The sequence below is a fragment of the Mobula hypostoma genome, chromosome 8 (genome assembly GCF_963921235.1).
Source record: "Mobula hypostoma chromosome 8, sMobHyp1.1, whole genome shotgun sequence".
In the NCBI taxonomy this organism is placed as follows: domain Eukaryota; kingdom Metazoa; phylum Chordata; class Chondrichthyes; order Myliobatiformes; family Myliobatidae; genus Mobula; species Mobula hypostoma.
The window spans coordinates 132,651,330-132,667,114 of NC_086104.1; the positions used below are offsets into that span (position 1 = coordinate 132,651,330).

Genomic DNA, 15,785 nt, shown 5'->3' on the forward strand with positions numbered 1-15,785 from the left:
ATAGCCTACCCCTGTTTCTCGAATAAATGGTGCATTGGGATTTCTGCAGTTCGCGTCTGCCCTTTGCACAAGTGTGACGGAGACATTCCCTTAAGAGCATTAGGCAGGCCAACTAATCTTCGCATGGACTCACGATTATTCTTCATCGGCCGAGCCTATGCGGACGGCCGGATAACCTTTTCAAGGGTTAAACTAATCTCCAAAGCTCACTTGACGCAGAGATCCAATAGCTGGGACGCAGAGGATTTTTGGCACGGAGTTCATTGGCTCTGGTGCATTCCCGCAGCTTACAAACTGCAGCGGAGCGCCAGGGGCTGGGAGTGGGGAGCAGGAGCGAGCCACACAGTGTTGACGCATTTTGGAAAGCGGAGAGGGGGCAGTGCGCTAACGCAGTCTGCAAAACAGACAGGGGCTGTGAGTTAACGCATTGGCGAAGGTTGCACACCGCGCAAGGGCACCCGAGGTCTGCGGCATTCGCCACCCTCTCTCTCGCACACCGGCTCCCAGCTACCACCGCCGGACGATCGCGGCTCGGACCGAGAAAATGCTGCGCGCCGGAATCCTGCTGTGCCTCTGCTGCCTGACGGCGGTGAGTGGCAAGCCGTGCCCGGACGTGTGCCAGCCATCCCGGTGCTCAGCGATGCTGGTGAACTGCACCCAGGGCCGGGTGAAGGACTCGTGCGGCTGCTGCTGGGTGTGCGCGGCGGCCGAGGGCGAGAGCTGCGGCGGGCGGCACGGGGTGTGCGCCGAGGGCTTCCAGTGCGCGTTCGCCGGTACCAAGCGCAAGAAGGGCATCTGCGCCTGCAGTCAGGAGGAGCCGGTGTGCGGCAGTGACGGGCGCACTTACCGCAACATCTGCAGCCTGAAGGCGGCCAGTCGCGGGCAGCAGGCGTCCAACGCGCTGCCAGTCATCCTCATCCAGAAGGGAGCGTGCGATGCAGGTACGGAGAGGTGAGGGTCCTAGAGCCCGCGGGTGGGTCAACATGAGGCGTGGTGCCAGTCCTGCGGAGGGTAGAGAGGAATTAATCGGAGGGTTAAGTGGGAAGTTGTGTGTGGGTGGGTGAGTACTGAGGAGGCGCTATACCTAGGAAGGGTAGAGAACGTTGGTTGGGCTTGTGGAAGGGAGTTAGTATGGAGGTGAATGCCAAGCCTGGAAAGGGTAGAGAATGGGTTAGTGTGTAAGGTGTGCCAAGCCTGGGGTGAGTAGAGAGGGTTAGTTGGAGTGGGGTTTTGAGTATGTAGATTGGTATGGAGGGGTTGCCAGGCCTGGGAAAGGAGGGTACTGACAAGCCAAGGGTTGGAGCTAGGCATGGGGTAATGGGCACATCGTGCTGATAGCAGCACTATAGCGTGAGCACTCTGCCTAATCAGCAGGCTTCCGAAGACTATCCTATGTCCCACATTGCCTCTTCCCCAGGTCCAAGTTGTTTATGCCAGCACTTTTTCCAACACCTCCCTAGCCTTTTGCTGCCTATTACCCTTTCCACTCCTTGAGGCTGGCAGTGGGCTGATCTTGCAAGTTACAAAGTGCTGGAGAAACTCAGCAGGTCAGACAGAGTCTAAGGAGAAGAATAAACCTGCAGAATTTCTTGTGTTTTTGAAAGTTACAAGTCTCTATCCTACTAATATTTTGTGGTGCATGCTTGCCATTCTTCCAATGCTGACCCGTGTATACTTCAAGCATCAGAATCTGTTATTTGTGGCTTCTTTCAACCCCAGAAGGAATAAGTTGGTGAAAAAGTTCAGGAAACAAAACTTCATTTTTTATTTTCATCAGAGGCAAAAAAAAATGTTTGAAATCAATAGTTCCAAAATCACTTTGAGGAAATGAATTTTCTTGCATTGTGAAATGTTAAGAGGCTGCCAGGTCAGTTAACTGCTGTATTCTTGTGGAAAATGATGGGCAGATGCACTCCAGGATTGGATGAACACGTTGAGATGGAATGGTAGCAGCTACCAGGCAGTTTCCAAATATCCAGCAAAGACAAACAGATGCATATTGAACTAACTAAGCATTGGCTTCACATGAACATGACCGTACACCCCCTCTCTGCTCATGGAACAAGAACCAAATTCAACAGATTCGCTATTCTAAATTGGCAATGTCAGTGGGTTTTGGAATGGATATCAGGAGGGACACATTTAAAGATTATACAATGGATTCCGGCTAATTGGGACACATTGGGACCAGTACATTTTGGCCCAATTAAGTGGCTGCCCCAGTGAGCTGAAGTTTCATTGAAATAGTTAAAATGGTATATAAAAAAGACAATAATTTAGCTGAGTAATAAATTATGTATTTAAATGAAATGCAGAACAAATTAGAACACTACCAATGCTGCTACAGTATATAAACCTGTGTATTAGTTCCTAATTGTTATCTACTGAGGAACTCATCCAATGTATACTGACATGGTGAGCAAAATCAGTGCAGACACCTAGTGCAGATAATGGACTGCCTTCATACAATTCTTTGGATAATTACATCCTCCAAATCTTCATTATCATTGTAACATTCAAAATGATTGTCGATGCCTTCAAATTCCTTGTAGTCCTAACTTGCTGAAGTAGTAAAATCATTTTATTTACATTCCCGGCCATTTCTGACATCTCCAAGCCTGAATGCTTGAAACTGCAGGGAGCAAAACAGTACTAAATTGCCTTACTGCTTACTTCTCTCCAAATGTCAGTGACAAAAAATCTGTGCTATTTGAACACAAACACACGCAACTAATGCTAGTTAGAAAATGTCCTGCAGCAGTCCCCTATCCCAATTAATCAGCATAGTGTCCCAAATAAACAAAGGGAATCCCAACTATTTTCTTGATTTGATTTTGTTTATAAAAAGACATGGCCTAAATAAGTGACTTTCCCAATTAACCGATGGCCCAATTAACTGGTATCCATTGTATTAATAAATGAAAGTTATCCTCTCCTGTTATGTCATCGTAAACAGCCAAGTCAACAAAAGCCAACATATCTGCTTTGTTTAAGAATCTGGTGTGGCTGGCAGTGAGCAGACTCAAATTGATTACTCAGCCCACAGAGTTCCAATCTGCTGTTTATAACGATTTTATTGCCTCTGTGGAAGGAGTTGCCAAATGCACAGCCGATGGTTGATATCTGTCTGACCTCAGTAGTAGTGCCAGTTGCATTAAACAAGCTAATCATGGTCAGCTGTCCAACAAGTTAACTCCCTGCCTGTAATGCAGCAATCTTTCAGTCTGTGTGCCTGAGTGGGAATTACTTCAAGAGCAGTTTCTGCTTTAAATCCCATTCTAGAGATTGCAGCATATGATCCAGGTTTGTGCAGCACCAGTAGGTATGCTGAAGGGTCATGGATGCAGGAGTAAGACACCTATCCGGCTGACGTAAAAGAACCCAAAGTGCAATCCTGAAGATGCAAGTACTTCCATCTGTTCTGGAGAATATTAATCCCCCATTTGGGTGGGAAGATTGAGGAGGCCAACAATGCAGTACTGAGGAGCAGAGGATTCTTGGTGTATCAGTCCAAAGAACCTTTAGGAAGGCAGTTAATAAGATGGGACTTTTCCGAGAATTTTCACTTCGTTGTGGTGGAGAAGCTTCTGAGTTCCTGAGATCCCGAGGGTGATGCCGTCTGGAGTTTAGCCATTTGGTGCTTAGCTCCTGGTAGGGTTGCCCATGGCGGTAAGGTCCAGACAAAGACCGATCCATCCAAAAGCCCGGTGGTGGAGCTGACAGAAAACGTTGACACATCACAATGGCATTGAAGGCAGTCATATTTTGTATTCAGTGCCACCGGGCCCTGACCCCAATCTGTCAAGGAACGTATGGTGGCTGCCAGTACATCAACACCCCCCCTCCATGTTAAACAAAGTCTTGCCCCTCCTGACATCTTGGAGACAATCCCGTAGGAGAACATTATACTCAATTCAAGTGATCGTACTACTACTGAGGTGGCATGTGGTAACTTGCCTTCAATAACTGGGAGGTACAGTAGAAGAGCAGGGAGGTTACAGTTCAGCACTGCAAGACATGAAAGTACTGTGTACATTTCTGGTAGCACACTAAAAAAGGATTCAATTACCCTAGAGAGGATGCAGAGGAGAATCACAAGCATGTTGCCTGGGAAGGATTGTCTCACTTATGGGAAGAGTTTAGATAGACTGAGTTTTTTTCCTTGGAGCAGAGGAGGTATATATCATCAATGTGCATACAGGCTAGACAGTAGAAAACATCTATTTTATTCCAAAATTCATTCGTTATGTGTCATGCTGCATGACGTGGGTGGTCATGGACTTTCCACAACCTTGAGTGTTCCTGGCAAATTTTTCTACGTTGCCTTCTTCTGGGCAGCATCTTTACAAGACGGGTGACCCCAGCCATTATCAATACTCTTCGGAGATTGTCTGCCTGGCGTCAGTGGTCGCAAAACCAGGACTTGTGATGTGCACCAGCTGCTCATGTGACCATCCACCACTTGCTCCCACGGCTTCACATGACCCTGATTGGGGGACTAAGCAGGTGCTACATCTAGCCCAATGGTGACCCGCAGGCTAGCAGAGAGAAGGAGCACCTTACACCTCCTTTGTTTGAGAGACACTGTATCTCCTCCCCGCCACCCATTCCACTGTAGAGGTGTCAAAAACTACATAAGTAAGTTTAGGTTCTGGATTAGGAGGTATAGAGGGAATATGATGAAGAATCCTTTCCACCCTGTGGATAGTTGGTGGTAGAAATGCACTGCCTGAGGGGAAGGTGGAAACAGAAACCATTCCAACATTTAAATAACATCTTGACGAGTAATTGAATCACTGGAGGTTAGAAGGTATGGACTAAGTGTTATTAATGTGATTACACTGCACAACAAAAGATTTTGCTCCTCTTGTTCACTTTTGAATTTTGGGCTGCTGATCGTGAAAATCACCATGAATTTTCCCTATCACGCACCATTTTTTGAAATTGTCTATATTTGTTATTTCAAGTCATAATTCGTCAATTAAAATGTTGCCCACAACGTAAGCTGAAAAGTTTTCTTTCTTGTCCATGCTGCATGGCAGGACAAGTTTTAGAACAACAGGACATGGAGTGTAGAGGAGGCAGATGAAGATGCCATGATGCTCGAGCCAGGAATGCAAAAAGACACTGATACTGATACAGATTTTGCACCCTTTATGTTGAGTCAGCCTCTTGAGATAACTCAGTCTGCTTTAAGTGACCTGGTCAGAGGCTTAGGTTCGTCGAAGTCAAAAGCAGAATTACTGGATTCAAGACTACAAAGTTGAAATCTGCTGTCACCAGGCACAAATATTTCCATGAAGGATTTCGTTATTGGAATGGGCTAAAGGGCTTGATTTTGTACGGCAAGTTTTTGAAACCAGAGTACACGTGTGTGCAGACCATGGGGAGTGGCAGGTCTTTTTGGGAAAGTGACGAATCCTGGGATTTGTAATTGCACAGCACAAAGGCGGTTAATCCCCAGCTAGAGGTTTGTGTCCTGGAGACACCATCATGGGATGGATGTATGCGTGTTCTGTTCATCACAGAAGCTATTTCATTCCAGGTGAAAGGGATCAGGGGGTAGTGAATCTCACCCAGGGGCACTGAACCTTCAATTCCTAACCAAGGCTTGGTCACTAAGTCTATTCAATATAGAAGTTAATGGATTCCTTCAGCATTGAGGGAATTGAAGGGGTTAGTGCAGGAATGTGGTGCTGAGCTGAAAGATCCACAGTGATTTGCTTGAAAGGTAGAGCAGGTGTGAGGGCTGAGTGACCTCCTCTTGGCTCTACCTGTGTTCGTAGGATGCTGATTCCAGAAAGCCGGGGATGTTTTCCATGAAGCGGGGGAGATCCGGAGGAAGCTTGGTGGAATTTAGACAATGCAAGTTAACAATTGGAGGGAGAGAAACAGCCAGAGGTTAGGGCATGGAAGTATGGGGACAACAGCTCGCACTGGGAAAACCTGAACTGTAGCTGATCCTCCGGCTTCATTTAGTGCCCTCTGTGGGGCTTTGAGTGGGTACTTGGAGTGAAAGCTGTAGGGTCGAGGGAGAAAAGGCAGGGCGCTGGGACTGATCAATGCCACAGGCCTCTATATTGCACCAGCTACAGATGCAATGATTATATTGTTGCTTCTTCTGGACCCCTCCTGGACTACAAGCCTAACTACAACCGAACTCCATAGTAATTCTCATCACTAACATCAGGGAGGAGGTACAGAAGTCTGAAGACCCATACTCAATGTTTTATGAACATGTTCTTCCCCTCTGTCATCAGATTTCTGATCTGTTCATGAACACTACCGCACTATTCCTGTTTCGCACTATCTAATTTTTAATGTAAATTACAGTAATTTTTTGTTTTGCTCTGTATTGCTACCACAAAACAACAAATCTCATGGCGTATGTCAGTGATGATAAACCCGATTCTGCCGCTTGTGACATCTCAAGTTTGTGGAAGACCATAAGACCTAGGAGCAGAATTAGGCCATTCAGCCCATTGAGTCTGCTGCGCCATTCCATCATGGCAGATCCCGGATCCCACTCAACCCCATACACCTGCCTTCTTGCCATATCCTTTGATTCGTTGACCAATCAGGAAACTATCAACCGCTTTAAATATACTCACGTACTTGGCCTCCATTGCAGTCTGTGGCAGAGCATTCCACGGGTTCACTACTCTCCGTGTAAAAAAAAATTTCTCCATCCCTCTGTTCTGAAAGGTCACCCCTCAGTTTTGCCCTCTAGTTTTGGAGACCCCCACCAGAGGAAACATCCTCTCCACATCCACCTTATCTATCCCTTTCAATAGGTTTCAATAAGATCTCCATGCATTCCTCTAAATTCCAGTGAGTACAGGCCCAAAGCTGCCAAACGCTCCTTTTATGTTAATCCCTTCATTCCCGAAATCACCCTCGTGAACCTCCTCTGGACTCTCTCCAATGAATAACATCCTTTCTGAGATAAGAGGCCCAAAAGTGTTGACAATACTCCAATTGTGACCTGACTAGTATCTTATAAAGCCTCAGCATTATTTCCTTGCTTTTATATTCTATTCCCTTTGAAACAAATGCCAACATTGCATTTGCCGGCTTTACCACAGACTCAACCTGGAAATTAACCTTCTGGGAGTCTTGCATGGTGCAAGCATTTCTGATCATTGCTATTGGTCAACAGTCTGCGTGCTGCCTAGGACTTCTAGGCACTCTACCCGCTTGTCCGAGGAAGGACACTTGTTCACGTGACTGGACCGTGTGTCCTTTGGAGCATGTGGTTCCCTGGTGATGCTAGGGATCACTTTTCAACAGCTGAGAGATCACCACTGCAAATGGCCGTCTTTGGCTTCCCGCCGTCTGTCAAAAATGGGAACTGTGCAACAGGGAATCCCCCCCCCCCCCACCTCTTCGTAGAAAGAGATCTTGGTAGCTAAATCCCAGTGTTAAGTCGCAGGGATGTCATTCTCACAATGCTGCTGGGAGCAAGCCATATTGTACTGGCTCTTAGCTGACGAGGCTTGGAATTGCTGTGACATTATCAGCAGCTGCGTGACGTCACTTCTATTCAGTTTCAGCAGGAAGTAGAGTGGCCTTGTAAAAATAACCTTGCCATGCCCTCGAAACTCCAAGCAGTGAGGAAGTTTGCAGAAGTAGCTGGGACCTGTCTTTCATAGATGCATCAATACTTCCGAACTTCTTACAGGCCTTGACAGGCTTGTTACAAAGCGGACGATTCCCCTCACTGAGGAGTCTAGGACCAGGGAAACAGCTGGAAAATAAGGGCTAGCTCTTTAGGAAATAAGTGAAGAGATCTCTTCACCCAGGTGGTGCTGGATCTCAGATTCTCTACTGCGTAGAATACGAAGGGTCAGTCTCTGTTCGTCCCGAACCTTGATTCTGGGAATTCAAAGGATATGAAGGTCATACCTCAATAACGGAAGATCAGCTGTGATCCCAATGAATGGTGGAGCTGACATGAAAAACCACAGGCTCTTTTTCTCTTTATCTCTCATGTTCCCGTGAAGTCCACTCATCAGCTGCAGTCAGTATTGACATTGTTCCAGGGAGGCAGGGAGCAGTCTTATAGGACAAGAAATCTGTCTTCCAGCAGCAGTACATTGCAGGACTTAAACATTAAGTTACTAAAATAAATAGATAGATAGATAGATAGAGTAATGACAAATAATGAGGTAGTGTTCACTGACCATTCAGAAATATGATGGTGGAGGGGAAGAAGCTCGTCCCAGGACGTTGAGTACAGGTCTTCAGGCTCCTGTACCTCCTCCCTGAGAAGATGGCATGGTCCGGATGGTGAGGGTCCTTACTGATGGATGCCACTGCTTTCTTGAAGATGCTCTTGGTAGTGGAGAGAGTTGTGCCTTTGATGGAGCTGGCTGAGTTTACATCCTCTGTAGCCCCTTGCAATCCTGTTAGAGTGCTTTCCACCGTACATCCCTAGAAATATTTCTCCTTGATGCAATCACAAAGAAGGCATGCCAACGTAAGTTTTTCTTTTATTGCCCTTGTTTGAAAACGGGACAGAGGACGGGCCCCCCTTGGGCTGTTTTACCTTTCGGACACAACTCCTTCCTCGATGTATGAACTTGTCTCGAGGAAGCCAGTGATGTTCATCCTTGTGTGTCTTCTGACTTCTTCCCCTCTGCAAGATTTACGCCGCTTGCTGATTGCTGTGGGATTTCAGATGGCGGGAGAGAGAAAGGCGGGCAGAACGCAGATTTAACATCTTCCGAAAAAGATTTAAAGTTTTTGTCTTATTCATCTGGGAGCAAGCAAATTCGCCAGCACTGAGAGCAGCGAAGTATTTTAAATATGCAAGCCACCTGCCTCTGCAGGCCGTGGAATTCCTGTCAGTTTTTTTTTAAACGTGTCGCACCAGACAGTCAGCCATTCTTGTCTGGCGCGTGGTGTCAGGATTGGTCTCCTTTCGGATTAACCGGGTCACGATACGAACGTTCCTGACTCAACCCTTTTTTTTTTACGAGGCCGAGTGGCTAGCTCGACGCTCAACCCGGCACGGATGGAAAGCGTGCTCGGCGGGGTGGCCTGACTTGGATTTGAACTCGGGAGCCTTCGCTCCGGAGACGCTGATGCCATTATGCCACCAGCTGACAGTTGTTCAACAGCTACTTCTATGGCTGTTCTCATTTTGGACAGTGAGAAAAGCAACCATTGCAAGGCAGAGATGATGTGGGTACTCTGCTTCTATGTAATCTATTGGTTTATTATTAATGCGTCTGCTGAGATATAGTGAAAAGCTATTGTTTGTTTGTCATCCACACAGATCATGCCATACATAACCGTATCATTTGTTCATTATGTGCCGTATAGTTATGACGTGGGCGATCACAGTCTTTCCATGACCATGATCGTTCTTGGCAATTTTTTTCTACAGAAATGGTTTGCCATTGCCTTCTTCTGGGCAGTGTCTTTACAAGATGGGTGACCCCAGCCATTAGCAATACTCTGCAGAGATCATCTGCCTGGCGTCAGAGGTGTTGCAAAACCAGGACTTGTGATGTGCATCAGCTGCTCATACGACCATCCACCACCTGCCCCCCTGGCTTCAGTAACCCTGATCAGGGGGCTATGCATGTGCTACACCTTGCCAAAGGGTGACTTGCAGGTTAGCAGAGGGGAGGAGTGCCTTACACCTCCTTTGGCTGAGGCGTATCTCCACCTCACCATCTTGTAACCACATCAAGGCAGCAAAAGGAAAACGGTCCACGGATCTGGGCTCAATTCCCGCTGCTATCTGTACGTCCTCTGCGTAGGTTTCCTCTGGGTGCTCTGGTTTCCTCCCACATTCCAAAGGACAGCTCATTAGAGTCTGTAAATTGTGGGCATGCTATGTTGGTGCAGGAAGCATTGGAACACTTGTGGGCTGCCTCCAGCAGAGTGTGTGAGTCATTGGCACTAAAGACACATTTCAATGTATGTTTTAATGTTCAAAGTTCAAAGTAAATTTATTATCAAAGTACATAAATGTCACCATATACGGCCCTGAGATTCATATTCTTGCAGACATACAAATAAATCTATAATAGAATAATAAGGATAACAGAATCAATGAAAGACCAACTTAGGTGTTCAACACGTCTACAAAAGACAACAATTTGTGCAAATGCAAAAAGAAAGAGATAATAATAATAAATAAATAAGCAATAAATATTGAGAACGTAAGGTGATGTTTCAATGTACATGTGACAAATAAAGATAATGTCTCTAATCTCAGAATGCAATACATGGTGTTACAGTTACAGTGGGCATCGACAATGCAAAGGGCCACAGTGAGGTAGGTTGGGAGATACGGAGTTCATCATTTGGTGTATGAGAGGTCCATTGATAACAGTGGGATAGGAGCTGTCCTTGGCCCTGGTAGTCCATTCTCTTTGGCTTTTGTGTCTTCTGCCCAAAGGGGAGGAGAAGAGAGAGTGACAAGAATGGGAAGAGTCCTTGATTACGTTTGATGCATCCCTGTGGCAATAGGAATTGTAGACAGAGTCAAGTTAGGGGAGGTGGTTATTGGTTGGTGTTGCACATAAAGGAAGCCATTTGGCCCATCCGATCTATGTCTGTTTTCAGAACAATCCCATTCACCAGTTGTTTTTTTTTCCACTGGAGCCCTGGTCTCTGTATTCTCATTAACCCGCCTGAGATTCTACCACACAATAGGGGCAGTTTACAGCGGCCAATTAACATACTGACTCGCACATCTTACTGGAGCACATGGAGGAAGCCTTGTATGTAGATCCTGCCAAAACCTTCCTGTCTGAGGCTGAATGGAATATTATTCTTGGATGGAGCTTGGAATGCCAAGATTTTGCTGTTTAGCTGAAGTTTTTATTAATGAGACCTCTGATTAAATGTACTGAAACAGTAATATCTGGGTTATTTTCATTCTCAGTTGTCACTCCATTAACACTTTTAAAGGTTTAAGAATTATTTCTTCCTGTGTTTGAAAACACAGCCACAAATACCTTAATAGCAGCTGCAAGAAGCAAGTCCGGGCAGTTCCTTATATTGAGGCCAGAGTCTTACAATGACACACTAAAAGGCTGTTTGACTCATTGTGTACACGTCAGTGCCTTTCAGTAGTTGTTTCACCTCCCAGCAGAACCAGGATGTGGGAGGATTTGGGAACTGCTATGTGGATCCCTGGAGGAGCATGTAAACGCCGCAGGGGAGAGCACCTGAGGTCAGTTTTGATCTTGCCGCACAGGGAGCTGTGAGGCAGCTAAGCCATCCACTGTGCCTCCCTAATCTTCCCGTACAATGACTTTACCCTGCTGTCCATTGATCCAAGCTCCTGTTATGAAGCCTGAACAGCCTCGTCTGACTTGGGACAGGACACACCCTGAGATCTTTTTTTAAATTGAAGACACAATATGGTAACCAGCCCCTCTGGCCCTTCCAACCCAACAGGCCCACACGACCCAACTTATACCCACATGACCGATTTACCGACTAACATGTACATCTTTGGAATGTGGGAGGAAACCGGAGAAGGCGTGGTCACAGGGAGAACTTACAAGTTCCTACAGACAGCAGCAGAGCTGAACCTGGGTCACTGGTGCTGTCTCAGTTAGACTGCGGTGGAAGTGACCAACCGGGTAACTGCAGATGCGTAGAGGAGCCCAGGAATGAAAGTACAGATCTGAGACTTGGATTGGTTCAGGGCCACACCTGATGCACAGTTCTGATCTTGATTCATGATTCCCTTCAGCACCTCGGTCTGTGAACCAGCATCAGTTCTTCCTCGATTCATCAGTAAGGAAAGCATGAGATCCCAGTGATTACAGCAAGGCATGTTCTCTTATCGACCCTCCCCGGTCATCTCTGGGCTACTCCCAGTGCTATGGGCTATTCAGAACAGGAATAGAATGATAACACGGATGACTGTGTGTCTGAGCAATTGGTGCGGGGGGCAGGGTTTCAGCTTTTTTGGATAATTGGAACCTCCTCTGGGGCAGTGGTGACCGGTGCAAATGGGACTGGTTGCACTGTAAATGGAGGGGAACCAATGTCATGGCCAGGACATTCATTAATACTACTTGGGGGGGGGGTTAAACAGTGATCAAAACTCCTTAGTTTTAAGATGGTTATAGATAAGGATAAGTATGGAGATTACAAGAGAGTATTACATTGGAGCAGGGCAAATTATGCGAGTATTAGACAGGAACTAAGCAGAGTTATTGGGAACAACTGCTTTTGGGCAAGTCCAGATCCGACATGTGGGAAGTATTTAAAGATCAACTGCTCAGAGTACAGGATAGGTATGGTCTAGTGACAAGAAAGGAAAAGGATGGCAAGGTAAGGGAACCTTGGATGTTGGGAGAGATGATAAACTTAATCAAGAAGAAAAAGGAAACATCTGTAAAGTACAGGATGCTAAAAACCAAATGGAGCCCCTGAGGATTATAAATAAGCCAGAAAATAACTCAAGAATGGAATTAAGAAAGCCAGGAGGAGTCAGAAAAGTCCTGGGCAAATATGATTAAAGAGAATCCCAAGACATTCTGTACATAGATCATGAGCAAGAGCATAACTAGGGAGAGGGCAGGTCTACTCAAAGATAAAAGAGCTCCTAAATGAGTACTTTGCATCAGCATTTACCAAAGAGAAAGACATGGATGGCAGGGAGATCAGTGTGGAGCATTCTAAGTTGCAAGAACATTTTGAAATAAAAAAAAGGAGGTAGTGCTGGGTCTCTTAAAGAATATTAAGGTGGACATTGCACATGGATGTTGCAGGACACCAGGTTATTGAGTGAAGCAAGAGATAAGGTTGCTGGGGCCTTGACCAATGTCTTCATGTCCTCTCCAGCCAGGGTTGAGGCCCTGGAGGGCTAATGTTGTTTCATTATTTAAGAAGGGAAACAGGAATAATTTTGGAATCCATAGACCAGTGAGCCTTGGCTTGGTGCTAGGGAAGTCACTAGAAAGGTTCTTTAGGATTAGAATTTATAAACAATTGGAAAACCATGGCCTAATTAGGAATGACCGTCTTGTTCTTATGTAGGGCAAATCATGTTTTACTAACTTGATTGAATCTTTCGAGAATGTGATAATGGCAGAGCTGTGGATGTTGTAAACATGGACTTTAATAATGCATTTGAAAAAGTCCCTCATGAGACAGCCATCCAGAAGATTAGGAACCATGGTGAATTTTGGCCGTGTAATTTCCAAATTAGCTTGCTTTTATAAGACAAGGGGTAGTGGTCACTAGGGCTTATTGCGGATGCAGGTTTGCGATCAGTGATGCTCTGTAGAGATCTGTACTTGGACCTCTGCTGTTTGTGATATATGTAAATGACCCAGATGAAAACATAGATGGGAAGGCTAGTAAGTTTGTAGATGATATAAAGATTGGTGGTGCTGTGGATGGTGTAGAGGACTAGCAATGGGAAGGCCATAATAGGTGAAACACTTCTCCATAACACTTCTGCCACTGTAGACACCGTCTGGTCCTTGGTAAGAAAAACCTGAGCATATCTGGTATAGTGTTCAGTGATGACTGAAACACAGAACAGTTGCAGATACAGTCAGAAAAATGGCAGTTGGCATTCAACCGGAACAAATAAGAAGTGCTGGAATTTTGGAAGTTACGTGTAAAGAGACAATACACTGTTGGTTGCAGCACCCTTCACAGTATTGCTGTTCAGAGGAATCTTGGAGTTCAAGTCCATAGTTTCCTGAGGACTACATAGTTTGATAAAGTGGTAAAGAAGTCATATGGCATGCTTACCTTTATTTGTCAAGGAATTGAGTTCAAGAGTCAGGAAGTTTGTAGCAACCTTATACAACTCTAGTTAGGCTATATCTGGAGTATTGTGCTCTGTTCTAGTCACCCCATTATAGGATGTGAAAGCTTTGGAGAAGTTGCTGGAAAGGTTTACCAGGATGCTGCCTGGTTTAGAGAGCATGTGCTAACATGGAGAAAGTTGACAAACTTAGCAACACACACAAAATGCTGGAGGAACTCAGCAGGCCAGGTAGTATCTATGGAACAGAGTACAGTCGACGTTTCAGGCCGAGACCCTGTGATGGGACTGGAGAAAAAAGGCTGAGGTGTACATTTAAAAGAAAGGGGAGGGGAGAGAGAAACACCAGATGATAGGTGAAACCTGAAGGGGGAGGGATGAAGTAAAGAGCTGAGAAGTTGATTGGTGAAAGAGACACAAGGTCATGGAAGAAAGAGAAGGGGGAGGAACACCAGAGGGAGGCGATGGTCCCTCTGAGAGGAGAGGAGAGGAAAAAGGGGATGGGGAATGGTGAACTTTGTTTTCTCCGGAGTGGTGGAGGCTGAGGGGAGATCTGATGGAGATTTATAAGATTATGAGAGGGAGAGATAGAGCAGACAGTCAGTATCTTTCTCCCATGGTGAAATGTCGAATTCCAGAGGGCCTCTATTTAAATGATAGGGGTAAAGATGTGCAGTCAAGTGTTTTTATCTACTGAGTAGTGGGTGGTTGGAATATGCTGGCTGGGGTGGTGGTAGAGGCAGATACAACGAGGTGTCATGAGCCTTCTGTTTTTTTTTTGCTTTGCAGCAACAATGGTTCTCTGTTCCTGGGCTATTCTGTAGCCTCTTTGATCTTGGTTCTTACTGAAATAGTGCAAGGAATGTTGCAAGTTCTTTCCCTGTGTCTTGGATTCTTGGTGCCTCTCTATAAGAACTCTTGAGCTGATCCCACATAGGTTCCTGGTCCACATTCCTGCCTGATCACATAACCCTTGACATCTCTTGCAATCAAATCACAAGTCTACATCAGCCTTGAATACATCCAATATTCAATAATTACTTTCTTCACAGCTCTCTCAAGCAAAGAACCACAAACCACCTTGGCCCTTTGTGAGAAAAAAAGCTCCTTCTTTCCAACCCCATAGATGCTGCTCGACCTACTGATTTCCTCCAGCAGATTGTCTGTTGCTGCAGATTTCAGCAATTGCAGTCTCCTGTCTCCTGATTTCCATCCAAATGCTTGACATCTTTATTCTGTTCAACTCTCCAGCCCCGTTTTAGAGAAACATCCTCTGCACTCAGCCAAATGGAACCTATTTAGAATACTCTCTGCTTCAGTAAGGAACCCCTTTCTTTCTAAATTCCCGTGAATCTAGGCTCAATCTACTCAATCCCTTCTTAAATGAGGAGATCACACTTGTACACAGTTCTCCAGATGTGTCTTCGCCTATGCCCGGCACAGTTCTGATGAGGCTTCAAAGTGTGTGAGGAAACTTATGTGAATACCTTTGCCTGGTGCAATGCCTTGTAGTTTAATTCTCTGCAACAGGTACCAGTCTAGGGAGGGTGCTTAACTAGACAACACAGTGAAAGGGAAAGTTAGGTCTTGGGAGAGGAATGTGCAGCAATCCCACTGTGTGAGGAAGCAAAAGGCTTGGATGTACTGGCACAAAGTCCAGTGATCATTCCTTCAATGAAAAGCAAAATCGAAATAATTCTGATCAACTCTTATTCCGCTCCCCCCAACCCCACTAAGTGGCAGACTGCCAGTATTGTGCTTCTTTTCACTAAATGCTAAAACCTTGCCTTCTTTAGATCTCCAGCATCCCGACAGCATGAGAAACAAGTTTAACTTCATTGCAGACGTGGTGGAGAAAATCGCTCCTGCCGTTGTCCATCTTGAACTCTTTCGGAGGTAAGAAATCACTAACTATACACACATTCACGCACTGCCCAATGACATAATTGGGGCTGGAGTGGGGTATATTGTGGTGTTTCCCCAAGCTTTGGTGCAAGGACCACTGTTTCTATAAGCTTATTAATGT

The 15,785-nt window shown here is 45.7% G+C and overlaps 1 protein-coding gene across 1 annotated transcript in view; it reads left to right on the forward strand.

The window, feature by feature from the left end:
• Nucleotides 1-293: 293 nt before the first annotated feature.
• Nucleotides 294-15,785, forward strand: part of LOC134350973 (serine protease HTRA1-like) — a 38,876-nt gene continuing 23,384 nt past the window's right edge. Inside the window, exons 1-2 of the mRNA XM_063056912.1 lie at nt 294-941; nt 15,556-15,655. Coding sequence (XP_062912982.1) covers nt 545-941; nt 15,556-15,655 — 497 coding nt within the window. The 5' untranslated portion in view covers nt 294-544. The remainder of the gene's footprint in view (nt 942-15,555; nt 15,656-15,785) is intronic.